The sequence below is a fragment of the Peromyscus leucopus genome, chromosome 3, assembly GCF_004664715.2.
Source record: "Peromyscus leucopus breed LL Stock chromosome 3, UCI_PerLeu_2.1, whole genome shotgun sequence".
NCBI classification, from domain to species: Eukaryota; Metazoa; Chordata; class Mammalia; order Rodentia; family Cricetidae; genus Peromyscus; species Peromyscus leucopus.
The window spans coordinates 137,834,126-137,853,264 of record NC_051065.1 but is presented as its reverse complement, the minus strand read 5'-3'; the positions used below and the strand labels follow the sequence as shown (position 1 = coordinate 137,853,264).

Here is a 19,139-nt window from a genome sequence, read left to right as displayed (position 1 = left end):
TGCAGCCTTGACACTTCAACCTGATAACGACTACCAGTACCAACCTCAACCACCCATGAACCCAGCTCAGGAGAGCCACTGTGAGGAGCCCACGCTCACCTTCATCCACAGGTGAGCTAGTCCAGCTCTTACTGCAGCCCATCTTCTATCCTTAGCTCCCATTCCTTCCTATGAATCCACGGTCCTCCACTGTCACACACCCTGGCGACTTCTGTCACATTCTTGTCTTCCTGGAGACTCCAGCAGCCCTACTGAGTAGCATGCATTCCAGTCACACGTTTGTTACAGCACCAGTCTAGAGGTGGCGCAATTGCTCAGCAGTGCCATTTTCAGACCATTCCAGCTCTCCTCCATGAAAAACCACATATAGTGACCAAATCTCGCACGAAGTACATCAGGGAATACGAGTTCTTCTCCTCTGCCTGGCTCGATCATTGAAACAGTCTTGAATTACCACTCTTAGCTGATGAATTCTCTTTGTATTTCACGGAATAGTTCCAATCGAGCAGACATGTTCCCAGGCCTGTCTACCCCCTTGCATCTGTGCCCATACCGCAGTCTCTCTGTTATCAAGCACCAGCAGCTCCTACATCCAGCCTTCTATTTGTGCAGTGGATTCCATCCCCTTTTACTCATCATCGCCAATACTCTGGTCACCATCTTCTCTTCCTAAGCACCGTCAGCTTCCTGTCTCTACTGGGTCATTCTGGTCATCACAAAATGGGCTATTAAAAAAAATCCCTCCCTGGGCCTTCAACTTCAAGCTTGGGTATGCAGTTGCCTAGTCTGCTTTCCACCTGGATGTTTGGTAAGCATCGTAAAGTTACTCTCACATGAAAAACTTCCTCTCAGTGACACATGAACCTCAAGAGACACCGCCTCTGTTGTGTTGACTCCCAGCACCTAGACCACCCTGGCACAGGGTTGCCAATCAATAAACAACCTTGCAAGGACAGACATGCCCAAGAACTGCAGACAAATGTTTTCCAAATACAATTTCCAATAAAAAGTAAAATAAGACAGAATCACCAAGACCCCTCTTCCAAGAAAATATTAAACTTTGAACCCTGGATATCTGTTATTTCAGCAAACATTTAAATGGCACAGGCAGGGCTCATTTTGGATCTGAGAATTGACCTTGGGTTTATTATTATTTTTAATAATAAAAAAATGACCCCCAGTCTCATTAGCCATTTCTCTGTCTCTGTTGTCCCCCTTTGGTGTTCCTCCTCTGTTGCCTAATTCCCAAATGCCTTCTGCTAGAGTAGAATGAACAGACTGAATTGTGGGAGCATTACTTCATCCTTTTAACCAAGTTCATTAAGAACACATGATCTATTTCCCTTTAATGAGGTTTTACAGCTTAAAGGATCATGTCTGAGTCAATAAATTTCATGCTAATATGTGTAAGAATCAGGATTAAAGCAATCTGCAAAATGCCTGTTTGTAATTGAATCCACCAATTTCCTTCCTGGAGTAAACAGTAATCAGATTAGAAAACTGATTACTTTCACTTTCAGATTAGAAAGTGAAAATTGGTGTTTTCACTGGGATGGGAAGATACAATTTTATTTAAAAGATTTTCTCTCTCAAAGGTGACCTAACTTTGTGATGCCAAACCACACTAAAATTGAAGAAGATGAAGAAATAAAAAAGCTTAAGCTAACTCCATTCTCTTGATATATTCTCCTCTTCTCTGCGTCCTTTGGCTTCCCAAATTGAGTAATTGCCATCCCAATGAGCATGAGGCTCTTCTGCTCAGAATATTCTAGACTGGAGAATGGAGATAGTCAGTGAGGAGCTGCCCTAAGGTCTGAAGATGAGTTCTGGAAGAGCCAAGGTGCATTGCTTGTTAGTAGCTCCCTGCCAGAAAGCCTGTGCCTGTTTCTAGTGAATCCACCTCTGTCTGAGTGGTCAGTGGTAGCAGGTTTCTCCTTCCACTGGAGCTTGTGGGTGGGTGGGAGTGATGGACAATACTTTTAGTGGGGTTAATCAGAGCATCTTGGACATTATGAACATCGTGAACAATAAACATTATCCTCTCTGTCCTCTAAACCATCAGGCCCTCTTTACTCTTTTCTTTTGCTTCTGGAATTTGGCTTACCTTGGTGAAGACCATTATTTCAAAACCATGCTCTGGTCTACTTGTCACTGAATTTATTTCCCACTCTAGTTTTCTCTCATTTTAACAGCATGTGCTACAAACAACTCAGAACTGACATGCAACAACTCATTGGCTGAAAGACTTAGAGGCACTGGCTTTCCCTGTGCCTAGGGCAAAGGAAAGCTGGGGATAGTGCAACATCATCAGTGTGTTTAAACTAAAGCATTCCCCATCATAGATCTTGTGCCTTGAAATGACAGCGAAAAGGGAGGGATGTAGGAAGGAGAGCTAGGGTGAGAGATTAATGCCTTCATGCACACAGAAATCATCTTGACCAGAGCCCATGTGTACCTGCTCAGTGGCTGCTTAATATTCTGGAGCACATCCCTCTCCTTTAGCAGATCCTCGGCTCTCACTTGAGCACACTCAGTTTCCTGGCACTTGACCTTGAGTTGAAGCATCTGAGGACAAGGCCATGTTTGCTTTCTTGCTTACTATTTTTTTTCAACTCTTTCTTTCCAAATTAAGGAATAACAAGAAAACCAATGAGAAATTATTCTCAGATCTTTTTCTGAGTAACCGTTTAAATAAGAATTCAGTTTAAGGGGCATATTTTTCTTTTATAACAGGAGGATAAGGTAGAGAGGGAATCCCAGATCAAGAAGTGGGATCTGGAGATATAGCAAGAGGCAGAGAGGTCAAGAAGGATTTCTATGGAAAGAACTGGAAAAGTTATTGTCAATATAAAACCCACTTTTCCATGGCTATAAAAATAAGTATTTGGGGTCAATTTCCTAGCATAGCTATCATTCCTTTAGTCAACTTTGAAACAGTGAATTCCTGTTGTAATAATGGCTTCAAGAAGAGGAAAGAGTCTCAGAGGAGAGATGAATTACAGACAGGATTCCCCAAAGATTCCCCAAAGACCATTGGGATTAAATGAAATATGCTGATTCTAATCATTCCTAATGAATTTCTGCATCATATTTTGCCGGTATGTCTGACTAGTGATGGCCATGCATATTTCTTCATCATGTGGCAGATAATGTGAGAAAAGAAACAAAAACATTCAGAAGACAGTCATCACTGTCTGAGAAGGTTGGAGTTTTGTCCTTGGCCCCATTTATCTTGCTGGGAAGAGAAACAGTTTTAGTATCCCAGAGAATGAGCAGAGAATGGAAAGAATAGTAATACTCTATCTTGTTTCATTGAAAGAAAGATGCTGCACATCTTCAAATGCTCTCCAACTTCCTGATTAGATTAGAAATTAGTAGGCATGTATGTTTTCCTAGGAGGCATCTCTTCTTGGTATTGAAACTCGTTGCCTATTTCTCACTTCCACCCAGGTAACTGGCCTCATCCAACAAGACTTACCCAAACAGGCTTTAAGGACTGTTCTTTAATAGAAGTGACAGAGGGCATGAGGACAAGGAAAGGTTGTGAGTTACCTCAGGGCTCAATGTCCAGTGGGAAGCCTGGCATAGGAGGAATTACGTTCTGCCCATAAGGTCAGTGGCAAGAGGATTCGGTTCATGTGGACACTGCTCTGAGGAGAGAGTCCTAAGCTCCAAAACTGACTTTTACCTACTTCAGTCTTTGCACAGGAAGCATCCATACCAGCTACAATATCCTCAAAATATGAACTACCCTGATTCTGTATATACTTTCAGTTCGATTGCTCCAGCCTTGGGTAGACGGGGACTTGCTTTCTAAAACTTTTCCCATAATGCTTTCCCAATCTGCACTGCGGGCAGCTGTGCTTGAGGGTTGCCTTTTTCATTTCCACTTTAATATTTAATATTAAGCACAAGAGCTTTGTGGTTTCAATTAAGTAATTCTCCATCCATGCCCTTAGGGTCCTATGGATCTTATTTCTGTTGTGTCCCACAATGAATATGAGTATAGCACCAGAGAAGGAATGGTCATCTCAGGGGAATAGGATGTTCCAACACCCATCAGATCTTGGCTTTGTGACGTTAGTAAGGAGCATCATGATAGAGGTAATGAAATTCCTAAGCAAGATGAAGCCATCATGGCATCAAGGTAGAATACGACTGCCCTCTTTCTCGGCTTTCTATGCATACCAATGTGATCTTACACCAGCTCTCAGGAGGCAAAAGGGTGAGAGAGAACCGCTTTTTGTCACCAACTCGATTCTAAGCTAAGTTTGAGGAGCATTCAACAGCAATTGAGCTGTTCTCAATTCCTCCCCGCACACACGGGAATGAGTAATTTCTTCTTCTCCCTACACTTTGCAGCATCCTCTCTGGGACAGGATAGACTAATTAAATTGGTCAAAGCCTATGTGAAGGTAGAGCATTTCACTGTTTTTAGTATAAGCAGACTGTTCTGCATAAGGAGCAAACTCTCTTGAGATATAAATTCAAGATGCTATCCTCTGGAAAGGCAGGATTTCGCCCCCAAGCTTGGTTCCATTCATCAGTCAGCAGATACGTTGCAAGAGAAGGTAGCTATGGGAGTCCATCAGCTGTGGTTGCTGAACAATTTACCACTATAATCTTGGGGCAAAATCAATGTCTCACAACTATTTGCTGCAGATGGCACTGTTCTCCTAAATAATAATTTAGACAGAGAATCATTATTTATTAGTGTTCTGGGGGATGCAAGGTCTTTTGTCAGAAATTCATTGCACTACATGTCTACATAACATTTCTAGAATTGACTCATGTCTTAATATTAGGACCAGGCTAAATTAGATTCAAGTACCCTGGAAAAGAATGTAAAGGATTCTGCCTTGAAGTTGCCTTCCCTGTGGGCTAGCCCAAACTACTGACAACTTCAACATTTCAGGACCACCTCACACACACTTTTAAAAGGCCTCCTTCCTAAGTTATCAGTCTGGGAGATTTGGGCTGCTCACACACTGTATAAAAATTTTGAAAAATAAAAGTTATCCCTCATGTCTTACCTTACAAAATTCAAACACTTTGATTTGCTCTTCAAATTTTCTTCATTACAGAGACTTTTATATCTTTGATTTGCAGATTCCTGCTTTGTTCCACCATTTGATTGATTTCTGTAGACTGATGCATTATGGGAGATGGGCAGGGTGGGGATCTGGGAAGATGAATTTTGTGCAAACGGTTTGGTTAAACAAGTTGCCTGGATTTCATGACTTTCCTACACTATTAGGTATTAAAAACTTGGGGTGGGAGAGTTCATGCAGTATGACTTTCTGAGATAGCCTAGGGTACATGAGATAGCCTGTGGTACAAAGTGCAGACAGTTTGCAATGGAAGCTTTGACTTTATTAGTGCATTTGCGCGTCTGTGTGTTCATCTGTACAACCAAAACCATCACGTGACCCTGTCAAGGAGGCCATCGGGAGAAATGGTGATGGTAAATTAGCCCATATCCATACCAGGAGCCAAAAATGGTAAAGATCTAAGTGAGTTACTTTTGACTTTACAAACACCATCCTTCTCCAAAAAGACAAGTGGCATCATTCTAGGAACTGCAAGTGCTCTGGACCTTCTTTGTGGCATGAACTAAGAATGCTGAAGTGTTGGCCCTTCACCTGTCTTAGTGATCCATTTCTTTTGCCTGAGACATAATTGAACTCATTGCCCTGGGCATTTAAAATGTCTATGATTCTCAAGGACTGTGACAAAATGTTTTTTTTCTGCTGGTTCAAGATGCCAAGTTATGTACATCTTGGTCATCAATGTACAGAGTGGGGGTGTTAATAGAATTATACTGGTCAGGCTCTTGTTTAGAAAAATTCACTATCATGTACACATTAATATTCTATATGTATCTCAACTTCTCATCATAATATTGTGTGTGTGTGTGTGTGTGTGTGTGTGCATGTGTGGACATATGTGTGTGTTTGAGGGGTGGTGGATAGAAACACAAATGTGAGGATACTCATGGCAAAGGGATCATTTAATGCATGGAACTGTATGAAGAACATGATATCTATTTATAAGACTGAAAACACAACTCAGACCGAGACAACAAAGTGGTGTAGTCTCTTGCTTGCCAATGCGTCTTAGCACATCCAAAGGGAACATTAAAATGGCCCTGATTTCAAAAGAAAATGGTTATTGATAATTTAATTAAATAATTACAATTAAAATGTGGTGATGGCAGCTACACAGACTATTCTGAAGTTTCAGGAAGACATAGCTTTTTGTTTCTTTGTTTTGTTTTTAAAGAAAAAAGAATCCCTTTTGGAAACAAGTAATATCATTGTCTGAAGGAAGTAAGCCACAACACACTTTCACATTCCTGGGACCACATTCCCTGCAGCTCTGATCCTGTCCAATGCTAGCACTGTGAGCCTCCTCCTGCAGAGAGTGGACAGATTCATGAAGGTTAACATTCTACAGCTAGGCTGGTAGGACAAGCTGTACCCTCTTTGCCCAGGGTGGTGATCAACAGCTCTCTGGGTGTCTTCCAAGGGACTAGGACGCTGACTCAGGGATGCCGTGTGACCAGACTTTCTGTAAGCATTTAGGACCTCACAGATGAGGCTGGGTCCAGCTCCCTTACTGCAGGGTCAGTGTTCTTTCTGGACACCTCCCCTGGAATTTCTAGCACTTGATCAAACAGCCTAAAGTCCCCAAGAACTTTGAAATGGGCCCTTGAAAAATGCTTCATATGCCCCTCATTTCTAATCTGCCTTGCTTCTGCCTCTCAGGTTACAACCAAACGGGGTAAGCAAAAAGGACAATTCTATCCTCATCTGGAAGACACCCGGAAATCATGCTCCAATGCTGAGTTTTTGCAAATTGGCTGTGGTCAAAGGAATGGGACTCTGGGAGGCTATCAGCCTCAAGTCTGGTCCTTTGGGGGTTTTCTTCTTCCTGAAGGGGCCCTCAAAGTTAGGGACCAAAGCCCCCAGCTCTACTTGTGACATGAAGGGAAGTCTTAGTGTGGGCCTCTTGTTCTTTGCCTTCATCATCCTTTACAGGTACTGGTAAGTAAAAAAATAGAGTACAATAATATATAAAAGAAAATAACCATGTAAAACCATATGATGTTGGTCCATTTAAGGTTCATCAGAATTTCATGGATGCCTTCTTTGAAGGAACAGCATCCTCTTAACACATCTGCTAGTTAATGTCAGTCTGTTTCCCTGCTTAAAATAAGTGTCTCCTATTATCATGAGATGGACTTTGCTCTAAAATGTTAATTATCCCCATTGCTAGGATCAATACTATCTACAGCTATTAAAACTGAAAAAAAAATCCCTTTAGATTTAACATTTTAATTTTTACTAGATACCTCCTAAATTGTCCAAGTTTCACCCCAGCTTGCCAATAATAATCTCCTACCCCTTCCTGTCTTGATGAAGAATGAACTCAGCCTGCATTTTTGAAAAGCAAACTTGTCATTGCCTGTAGCGTATTTGAGTTAGGTTCACTATAGTATGCTTTAAATTAGCATTCAGTGGCAGAAGATGCCTCCCAAAGGAGAATAATTCATGACCAATGACATCATGAGATTTATAGAGGAGGCTGGCCAGGAGAAAGGAAGAGAGCATTATCTGGTACTAGAGCAGCTTAAGTAAAAGGACAGGACTAGCCCAAGATTTTCTCCAGAGATGGAGATAGACACTAACTAGAACAAATAGGTGAAATGTGTTAAGAGAATAAAGGAACCAAGGGAAAAAGTGAAGGCTGCATGAAGAACAGAGAACAAGAGGCCATCAGGCCAGAAGCAATACTCTTTCCTCTAGGGCAATGAGTCCAATCATAATTACAGAGAAAAGAGGAATTGAGACATTACAATTCTCTCTCAACCAAGTCATTGAAACTTTGGTGTATTTTCTCTTGAGGTATATGTCAGAGGTGATCTGTTTAAAAACTCAATGTCATAAAGCATCAGAAAGGGTGAGGAAAGAAACACCATTAAGACAAGGGCATAAGCAGAACATACAGCCCCTGACCCAACATCTGGCCTACAAAGGTGTAAACTTTCAGCATTCAGTGAAATCCACTGGTCCTGTTGGATTGCTTCCTGAGATTCACAAGACTGTGTGATTAGTAAGCTTGCATTGCAATAAGACCCTTCTGTTAGTGAAAATATCTAAATGACCCAAACTGTCTAACTCTTGGAATAAAGAACTGTCAATCTGAGCATAGGTCATGCAAGACTCATTCAGGACAGCAATGTGTCTAGAATCATCTCTTCTCACAGCATCTGGATGATCCCGATACCTCACATTTGATGACTATCCTTCACAGTTGATCCTTGTGTGCACTCATCACTGTGGGGACACAGTAATACCCATAAAGTAGTCAAAGTAGGACTTCAGAGAATGAAGTATAACTTGGAAAAACACAAATTCACATTGGAAATGACAACATGGAAATGCTCACATGCCCTGTTAGTGCATCACTGAGTCTGTATCTGGAGAAAAAGAGAAACATGGGGCTGGTAGGGGGAAGAACTCATCCTTAGGTATTTCTGCAGATTTAAGGATCCTGTGGGTAAAATAAGTGAACTCCTTTTCTATCTTTATTTATAATATCAAATATTCACTAGTGCCCTTCATGTACAAGACACCCTGTTAGGTGATGGAGGAAATAAAGATTAGTAAATGTATGGCCTGTTTTGAATCTAAGAGGGAAGATAACATGCACAATAAAATAATTACGAAGATGGTCTCTGACAGTTGCCACCCAGGAGATAAGATTAAAGTGTCATGGGCATTTGTAAAATGCCTAATTTTTTTCCCCTGCACAGATTGTGAAGGGAAATAGATGCTGTAGTTATGTTATTGTCTTTGAAGACTTGTATAAAGGGAGTGGATTATGCAAGAAAGTTGGGAGATGAAAGTTCAGAGCAGGACATTTTGGGAAAAGAGAAAAGTTTTAGATACAAGTAAATCTATCTGGGTAAGGAATGTTAAGGGACAAGTATGTAATTTAATTGTCCTGTGACAAAGAGCATGAACTAAGGTTCTACTTGCTAGAAAGCCACGGCAAGGGGGGCTCATCAAAGACTTGTCTTCTGAGGTTAGGGATGACATGAAGTAACTATAGTTAGGAAACAAGCTGGTGAGAGCAGACTGAAATATGAACTCTTGGAACAATGATATGCAACACTGAAATAATCAATGGGAGGGAAGAGCCTGAATGAAAAGGGAGGCAGAGAAACTTTAGAGTGACAATAAATAGGTTTTCCAAATGATTATATGTGCAAAATCAGGGACATGAGGGAGGCAAAAATTCCTGGTAAAACCTTAGTGTGGTTACAGGACAGGAATGGCCCCACTAGTCAGAAGGAGAATTTGCTAATTAAGTCAATTTGCAGAGGCAGATGGGGGGTATTCAGGTCAATCTGAAGTGAGGTGATCAGAAATATATGCATTAAGTTGAAGAGAAAATTAGGGTTTAGGAGTGAAGATTTGAAATTCATCTTCACTCAGAGCCATAAATGTTGTGGAAGTCAGAAAGATCATGAGGAATTACCATGGACAGTTGCAAAAGCAAAAGTCAGTGAGGTCATAGGGGACCTGAGAGCTAAGATCCAAATCAGTATGTACCATCTCCCAAAAGTTAGCTCAGGTGAACATCTAAGGGTGAATATCAGGGGAACAAAAAATGCTGTTGGGTTTGTAGCAAGACACTCATTGAAATATTGCTGTTTGGAGTTTGTAGGTGAGTAGCAGATTAGACTCATTGCAAAGTTGTAAGCATTGGGTATGGATATGAGGAAATTCTATCCACTTGAGAAGGCTGGGAGAGCAAAGATAAACAGAGATAGACAGGGATTCAAGGGTCTAATTGAATGGAGAGATTTGTTCCTACAGATGTTGCCAGATTTTGTTTGGAGAGGAACACAGGCAGCTGGGTACAAGGGAGTAAAGCTGCGACAGAGAGAAGTCCTGTTGTCTGAAGTGTACCTCAGAAGATCTCAAAGAGGAGTTTGGCACACAGAGACAAAGAGCACTCAGCTGAGAAGCTAGCAAAGATGAGTGAAGGAAATGCAAGGCTGTGACCTGAGGGGGAATCTCTGAGTGTTAGCTTAGAATGTGTAATAATTCCAGAAGTGGTCAAGACTTGGCTATGATGTGGAGAGCTGAATGTCTGTGGTATTGTTCAATAACATAATGGATATCTTTGATTCAAACCCTGAAACCTGAAAATATTAAACCTATATGAGGAATCACAGAAATTTATGTAAGCCTATTAATATATACATAATACATAGATTTAAATTTTTTATACTTATGCATTTGAATATCCTACATGAGTATAACATACTCCATTTTAAAATCTTTAATGTATTTCTCAGCACTAGCTTAAGGACATAGTAAATGCTCAACAGATATTGGTTTAATTGAACTAACATATTTATGTAGAGCTTTTTAATTTATTTTTTTCTGTACCACCCTTTAACTCCCAACCTTAAAATAATTATTAACTGACAAACAGAGTTCAGGTTGGAAGTCATAGCTTTAAAATAATAGTTTCGTAATGGGCTTAGAATTGTGCTTCTTCATTGTAACTTGATCTTTGTACCAAGTGCCACTTTTGAATTTGCCAAAGCGGATTCTGTACACCAGCATCCCAGGGCTGTGAGGAACTCTCCCGTCCACTCTACTTTCCATTCTCAGTTCCCATTGGCACTGCCAGCCCCAGTCACACCAGCAGATGCAGGATATGGAACATCACCAGCAGCTCACAATGATTAGTTCTGACATCACTGAACAAGGATACCGCGGCAGCGAAATACACCAGGTTCCTACCATTTCCCACCCATTTCCAGCATTGCTAGGGTAACCCGATACTCTCTGAGCAAAGTTTTTCTCCTTGCCTCTGTACTGCTACCTACAGCACCTGAATATCACCAGTCTCTTCGAGGCATGGGAAAAGCATGGACTTTCACTCAAGGCTTTGACAGAGGCTGTCTTGTGGGAGCAGATAGCTTACATCCAGGCCACAGAACTCACAGGGACCTCATGTGACTGAGCAAATGTGAGAATGGGATGAGGGTAGGATGTGTTCATTCAGCCTGTGGCCTTACATATGGCTACCTCCCCAAACTTGATGGACTTCTAGACTCAGATCAATGTTACAAGTTCTCAGGATGACAAATGAGCATTTTAACATTGACCCAACCGTAACATAGGCCCCCAGGTTAAACTGTACCTGAGGGTCAACTGGCTCCTTCACAGAGACTATGGGAAAGGAGACTAGGCATGTTTAGATTGCAGGCAAATCAGTGAACTGGCAGATTACTTGGCCTAGAACAGAGAACAGATAATGCATGCTTTTTATAATATACTAACAGATTATATACTAAATATGAATGGACATTTTTCTTTGCCACTCTCCGCTCAGCATCCTGCATTTGAGGAAATGTGCCTGTCTTTTGTTTCCTGGGTCACAATTCTTACCTGCCCTATACAGTGTAGAATTTAGCTATCTATAAACCATGTATGTGACTGTGTGCTGAAAATAAACAACAGGTAGAACTCCTAATCCAGGGTCCCCATGGGCCTTCACTACACAGGTAGAGACGGAACACGGCTTAAATGACTAGTCTTCTGGACCCTTTATCCTTTCTCCCTGTCCTGCTGCTCAGGATGCCCGTGTTGCTTTCTCCTGCTGCATTATTGTACTTATTCCCAGGAAAAGGAATGAAAATCCTAATGTAGATTAGGTGTTTAAATGTACAAATCCCTAATATGGCTTAGTGTGTCACTCTTCCTGGGAATGATTTCACTTCAACAGCAGATGGACAGCTCAGCCCTAATGGAGTCAATCTGCCTGGGAAGCCAACAGTTGGTGGGCTCTTCCAGGATCTGGAAAGCAAGTCACAGGCCATTTGCCATTGGTGAGGCCAGAGCCACTCCAGTGGGACAGAGCTGCCCAGGGTGCTTCTTGCCCCTAAAGAACTCCTTAGACAGCAAGAATGCTCTCTGATATCAAGGTGAAGAAAGCGAAGGCAACAATACCATAGTGTTTCAGCAGCCTCCGGATCACGCATTTTCTATATGGCTTTGGGAACAGATAGTATGGCCACAATGCCCAGAAACACCGACCACATTCACCAAATAAGCTGCCATTGCATCATTTATGCGCACATCTGAATCACTCCTAGCACACCAAAGCAGACTCACACAGGGTGCCAAGCAAGGACAGGGCCTTTTCAGAGATGGCGATAAAAAACAAAACAATAATAAAGTGAGTTCAGGAATAGCTTTTCCAAAGGCTTTTGCCTAAACATTCCAGTTAATCTTTCTCTAAATCTTGAACTAATTAAAAACAAAAAACAAACAAACAAAAAAACCCAAAAGAAACCCTAGCTCTTAAATGAGAGGTGCAGGTGACCAGCACTCTGCAGAGAAATCTCCCTGGGGCAATTCCTGATGGCCATGGAAGACTGGGCAAGTGATATTCACGTCACTGTATAGAGGACTCCTATTTTACACATGCGTTTGGGCACTACTGACACCACCAACATTTAATGGGATCATCTGGGACTTTTTGTCCCCAATCACAAAATGGCTGTGGCCAGTACCAGGGAATACACATGAAGGATGCTCTCCCAAGTTCTGGCTGAGGATACACAGTGACAACTTGGAAATAACAAGGTCCATGTACATGCAGCACTCTGAAAGGGTGTGCACATCTTCATTCAGGCAAATTCAAGGGTCAGATTGTTGAGGTCACTGGACATGCTGACGTGTCAGCCTTGCCACTAAGAAGAGTGATGCGGGACCACATCCATCAACCCACCTCCACAATGGGAGGGAGCACTTGTGAAAGCAAGCATGGATTCTGAAGGGCACCGTGGAACACAAGATGCTCCTCGGGGCTCTGCAGAACCTCACAGTTTTGGATGGATTGGGTCTTGGTCCAGATCCATCAGAGATGGAGATGGGAACAGCTGCTGGATTCTTCCTTATGTATTCAACTGACTTGCTATTATGGAATTTCACATATAAAACTTGACAGACTTCATCATATCCTTATTCTTTCTAGAGCAGGCCTTGAATATCTTACTTTGGTCCCAATTCAAGAACCCAGTTGGAGAAAGATGGTCAATTGAGGCCAAATGAGGGGTTTAGAATAGTTAAGTTATCTCTCAGGCAGCCTCTGTGGGCGGGAGGATAGGGGGGAAATATCAATTTAAGAATGAGAGAGTGAGAGTGAACGAAAGAGAGAGAGAGAGAGAGAGCACGAGAGGGAGGGAAGGAGGGAGGGAGGGAAGGGGAGAGAGAGAGAGAGAGAGAGAGAGAGAGAGAGAGAGAGAGAGAGAGAGAGAGAGAGAGAGGCTGCTGCTATCTTTCACAAAGCCAACAATCCAGTGAGAGAGATTTTATTTGTCTGGTTAATCTCAAATCAGATTTGAGACACCGAACTTGAACAAAATAGCACCCTCCTGATGGCAGTAAGAACAAGGCAACTATAAAGCCACCATTGGTACTGTCCCTCACATAGCCACTTCCCTCCTCTGAAACTGATTTTAGCTTCCTTGCTAGGCTAATGAGTTTTGAGGGGATCTGGTGACCTTTTCTAGAAAAGCATGTAAATCTCTAAGACCTCTTGTATCCATTGCTATCCCTGTACAGCCTGAAACCACATACTGAGGCAGAATTCATGGTATTTCTTGGGTGTGCCTGAAGTGGTCATTTCTATAGGTGGGCACAGATAGGGGGATGGGGTGGTCAGGTTCTAGAGCATGATGTATCAGAATGGTAGGATGATGGTTAAGCATCAGAGAAGGCTGCTGTGAGATTTCTCAGAATCTAGCTTCTGGAAACCTCTCAGCCACGTCAAGAATGGGAGGTAACTGGACCTCAATTCTTTTTCAAGCCCTTTGGGGAACCTTTGCAAGCCCAGGTACTGACAAGGAAAAATCGTATGCCACCAGTTTGTCTTTGACAGAGTGATGGTGTCCTATGGTCTCCCTAGAAGACAAGAGGCAGGCCAAGTTTTGCTTAGTGCTGATTTGGACCCTGCAAAACTCAGGCCAAAGTACATGATCACTTCTCACAAACCAGCAGGAAGACAGGTTTGGGAGATGGGGCATGGACATAAATGACTTTCCCCTGGCTTGTTCACCATTGTGGCTTCTGTTCCCATTAACTTTTTCCAGACACTCTGAAGCAAAGGCCATACAAACAATTCCTCCCAACAGAAAATGAAAACCCGTAACGAAATAATTCCCCCCTCATTCCCATCCCCTCCCCGCTCCCTCCAGCTCAACACCCTGAATACTCACAGGAGAACACTTTATCTATACAAAATTAATTATAAAACAAAATATTTACATCTGAAATAAACACCATCTTGATTTCTGTGGCCCGTGGAGACCACCAGAGCCCCCTGCTTTCTAGATTGCTGTTCGCTAGGTTAGTTGGTTTGGTTTTTTTTTTCTTTTTTTAATTTTAAAGGGGTGAGGTAAGAGGAAGGGTGAGGGATGAGCCCCTGGCCCTTGGACAGAGCCAGAGTGAAGCAATGTTTCTATGGCCCTTCTCCTTCCTCCGGGAGTCGCCTCACACCCTCGGTCCTCTCTCAGAGTCTTTCCTGGAACCTAAAGTAAAGCACTCCACGCTCCTGTCTCCAAACTGTTGAGAGGTTCAGCCCCTTGCCCCCACGTTCATTTTAGAAAGAAAACAAGGCCTCCAGTTGACTTTTAAATGAAAGATACTGAGGTAAAAAATCAAGGAGGGAGGTGGGAGACAGCAGTCGAGGATGGGAGATGAGGGAAGGTCGTGAGGCAGGGCGACCAGGAAGGCAAAGAGCAGCCCTGGAGGGTGTGGCGTGAAGAGACATGGCAGCTTCGTTCCAGAGGAGGATGAGCACCTTTCTGGTTTATGTGTCCTGTGTGCGACAAGGCGGTCCTGCAGTCAAGCTTCCAAACAGACCCAGGGCTCTTTGGATGCCACCATGTGTGAAGGGACGGCAGGACAGTGGAACTGACCCATGGAACACCCCTACCCCAAGTTTCAGGCAGCGACACAAATATTCATTTCCCTTTTTAAATTTCCAACTTAAAGTGAGGGGGCATCACACCTGCCAGCACCCCCATCCCTGGAGTTTTCCATACACACACTCACGTACACACTCACTCACACACACACTCTCACACACACACATGCACACGCACATTTACTGTTGAGTGGTATAATCTGAGAGGGAACTGGGGGTTGCAGAAAAGAAAGGTTCTATCAGGAGTGATCTCATTAGTTCAAGTCATATTCCAAATCTCCTTCATTCTCTCCGGCTTCCCTTGAGGACAAGCTCACTTCTCTCCTTCATCTGTCCCCTGTCACTCATCACCGGTTCTGGGGGAATCTGCCTACTCTTTCGGCTCTAGGTTAAGTAAGAAGGGATCAAAGCATTGGAAACATCCCCCTCTCTCACTTACCCTACCGTAAATGATTCTCTCCTTCAAAGCCTTCTGTGGAGAGTTCTTCCTCAAACCTCAGCCAGGCAAGGGGCTAAATGCCTAAAAGAGTTTTCTAGAATGTTCTGCTCTGAGTCTGGATAAAAGATTCATGGCTGCTTCTATTTCCCTTAAGCCTTACTGGAAAGTTCTTTGTCCAAGGTGATAGAAACTGCAGGCAACACTGACAATCTAGTTTGTAGGGTTGTCTCAGTGCCTACCATTTTCCTCTGTCATTTCCCCCCTACAATATAGAATCTTCTTTGTCAAGAACCTCTGTCCTCTCTCAAGAAGGGAAAAGGAAGAGATAGCCCAAAGTCAGGTCACTTATGACATCAGTTTATATATAAGCCAAAGCAAGCACATTACTTAAGCATGTGGGTGGAAGTGGTGCATCAAGGCTCCCTTCTGTATATTCAGAGGCACCTGACTATAGGAGAGGGCAGGTGCACATGGACATCTGTGCACACACAATGCCCTATTTTGCCTCCAACGCACCCTAGGGCACTATTGCAGTGCACTCTCCAATTCGCTCAGGAATCCCTCATCTTCCAATGGCCTTCCCCTCTTGGTTTACCACCTAAGAGTTTGACGGAGCTGAAGCAAACTTTTTATTTGGCTTATATATAAGCACAGAAGAACTTCCTGCCCTCTGCTTGTTACAGGGCCCCTAGGCAGCTGCCAACCATGCAGCAAGAACTCAGCAAAAAGCCTCTTCTCTCTTCCGAGCAGGAGGCCCAATGGCCTACCTTCACTTCCTCGCCTGAACAAAGAGCAGCTTCAGGAAAGCCTCCCTCATAGTGCTCAGAGAACTTCCACGCTAGGAAGAAGCACACAGGCAGCCCTTCCTGTCGCCTCTCCATCCTCCCACACTGAGGCCAGTTCTATCCTCTCAGGGGAACAGGGATGGTGGACAGATGCGGGGGAAGAGAACTGTGCGAGGGAGGAGGAACGGTGCTGGCCACGAGGGTCGCCTTCAGTAGGAACCAGAACTCCAGGATCCCATAGAGAAATGAAAAGAACAAGAAAAAGCAAATGGGAGCCAAGTTCACCCCCAACTCTTTCCATGACATGCGCACCACGCGGCCCACAGCCCTATCCCTCCCGTACCCACCTTAACCTCTCTCTCTCTCTCTTCCCTCACTCAGACATCAGACTCAATACTAGAAAGTTTCTCATAAACATGTCCATTGCTGGAGCCATTGAAAGCCCTGGGGTTTTTGTTGTTAGGCACACAGGGGTTGGACTGGTTCCCTATACAAATGTCCTTCTGGAAACGAGCAGGCACAGCCCCATGAAGGGCCGACACCACGGGCTTATTGGTGACAAGGGCCCGGAAGTCCGGCCTTGTTTTCGATGCCCCTGCCACCGTGGGCTGCCTGAAGAAGTAGGATTTGCTGCCGTGAAGCAAGCACTGGTCATCCCCAAAAGTGGGGATGAAAGGGTTTTGCGTGACCCGGTCAGGGTAGAGCGACTTGCTGAGCATGTAGCCGCCGCCAGGGTTGTTGTGGTGGTGTCCGGCAGTGGGCACTGAGGACTTGTTGTTGGCAAAGGAACTCTCACCAGCTGGCATCTCAAACATGTGGGCGTAGGGGCTCCCATCCATGAACCGGCCCTTGTCTTTCAGGCTCACGCTGCGCGGGGCCAAGGCGGCCTCCTCCTTCTGCAGGTCCACGAAGGTGTCGTAAGAGTGCTGCCGGCGTAGTTTGTTCCGATTCTTCTTCTGGGCCTTGGAATTGGTCGGGCTTTGAGGGTACTTGGTGGTGGAGGCATTGGATGTCACAGCCACGGGGGCAGCCGGCTGGTCCAGTTCCTGCAGGGAGTTGTCCTCGCTGATGTCGTACAGGTTACCAGCCTTCTTGCAGGCCTCACACCTGATGCAGGCCTGCCGTCCCGAGTTCTGCCCTGCCACTGTAGAGGAATAATTGTGCAGCTTGGAGGGACAGCTGCGGCAGAAGTTGCCCCCAGACCGGTCCTCCCAATCTACATTGGTCAGATTCTTCTCCCAAGGAGCTGGCACCCCACCTACCACGCCATGTTTATCGCCTGTTCCATGTTTGAGGTGAGACCTGTTGGTACAGGGCCCACCTCCACTGACCGAATCTCGCTTGAAGTCATCACTCCGTTCTTTGTAAATGTCGGTCAAGTCCACATGCTCCCAGTGAGGCGAGTTCTCCTTTGTTCGGAACTGGTCCAGGTAGAAGTCTCGCAGCCCTTCTTTGTCCCTGAAGTAGCGCTTGTGGTCCGGGGAGCGGGGTGGTCGGCGACGGTAGGCCAGCTCAATTTCATCAAACTCCCGCCTAGACTTGGCCGAGGCTGGCCGCTTCTTCAGACTGTCCTTGTATTGCTGCTTCCTCCTCTTGGCTGCGTTACCCTCAATGTTTCCATAGGTGACAGTGTGTGTGGAGATGTCCGAGACATCCGATCGAATCAAATCATCATGGCCACTGTAGCGGTCACTCTTGAAGGAGAATTTGCCATACAGGTCACTGAGCTGGCTGTGTTTGGAGGAGGGCAGGCCGATGTCCAGGGGTTTCTTGCTGATTGACCGGGGCTGGGTGGTAAAGGGTGGGTTGTCACAGTCGTAGAGCCCGTCAATGGAGCTGGTGCTGCCAATGCTGTGTGGTCGGTGGTGATGGTGATAGTGGTCTTGGTACACGTTGCTGTCCTTCAGCTGCAGGTTACCGAATGTCCTCTCTACCTCGCTAATGTAGTCACTGAACAGGTTTTCCTCACAGGGGGGGTTGTTGTAAGACTTGCAATCTGAATGTGTGAAGCTGCGACGATGCTCAGAGATGTCATAGACAGAGGACTCTCGTCGGATGAAGTCCAGGGCACTCTGAGGGGAGCCGTTTACTCCAGACAGGTTGGCCATATTCTTGGCTGTGCGGAGCAGGCGCAGGATGTTGGAGTGTGTGTTGTTCATGGTAGCGGTGGGGGAGTTCATCACAGATTGGCGCTCCTCTATAGCTACTCCATGGATGCAGCTGTAGATGCCCTGAGGGGACATAGGATGGTACACATTGAGTTCAGAGAAATGGAACACAGCATAGACAACAGTGCCCCACCACTGATGTCTAATGTGAGAAGACAAAGACAAGAGAATCATGAGACAGGCAGTGTGCTACACTCACAGAAAATGTGACTCGGAGCTTGGCTGAAGTAACTCCTTGAATTTAGCAAAATCCTGTCATGAGGATAGTAATCTGTCCATCAGAGAGGAGAATGGTCATACCAAGGGACTTGAACAAACAGATAACATGGCATTTGTGCTTCAACTCCAAACATGATCTATCTTGGTTTTCCTTCCAATACCCAGATTTTCACATTTTATAAAAGAATCCATGCCGTAAACATATGGCAAATTATGAGCAGATTCTTGGAAGCACAAGGCATCTCAGTGCAGATGCTGGGGCCCTTTTGCTCTGGTTGGCCACTCCTGGCTGAAGTTGCTCACAATTGCCTCTTGTTTCTAGCTCTGACCATTTTGAGCAGCTTGTAGAATTTTGGTCAGCAAATAACAAGGGAACAATGCTGTTTTGTAGCTAAGCATGAACTAAATTCACACAGAGAATTAGAAAGCCCTGGGGTCAAAGAAGGATTTGCTACTGCTGTGGCCTACACTGTGGGAGGGAAGAATTGGGACAAATATCAAGAGCTT

At 44.3% G+C, this 19,139-nt stretch overlaps 1 protein-coding gene across 4 annotated transcripts in view; it reads right to left on the bottom strand.

Moving 5' to 3' along the window:
• Positions 1 to 270: 270 nt before the first annotated feature.
• Grin2b (glutamate ionotropic receptor NMDA type subunit 2B) overlaps positions 271 to 19,139 on the bottom strand; it is a 453,056-nt gene continuing 434,187 nt past the window's right edge. For 3 of the 4 annotated variants that reach the window (XM_028872157.2, XM_028872158.2, XM_028872159.2), the window contains one exon: positions 16,623 to 18,476. In XM_028872157.2, the coding sequence (XP_028727990.1) occupies positions 16,623 to 18,476 (1,854 nt within the window). Of the gene's footprint in view, positions 18,477 to 19,139 lie in introns of all 4 variants that reach the window. The other variant, XM_028872156.2, reaches the window with a different exon arrangement.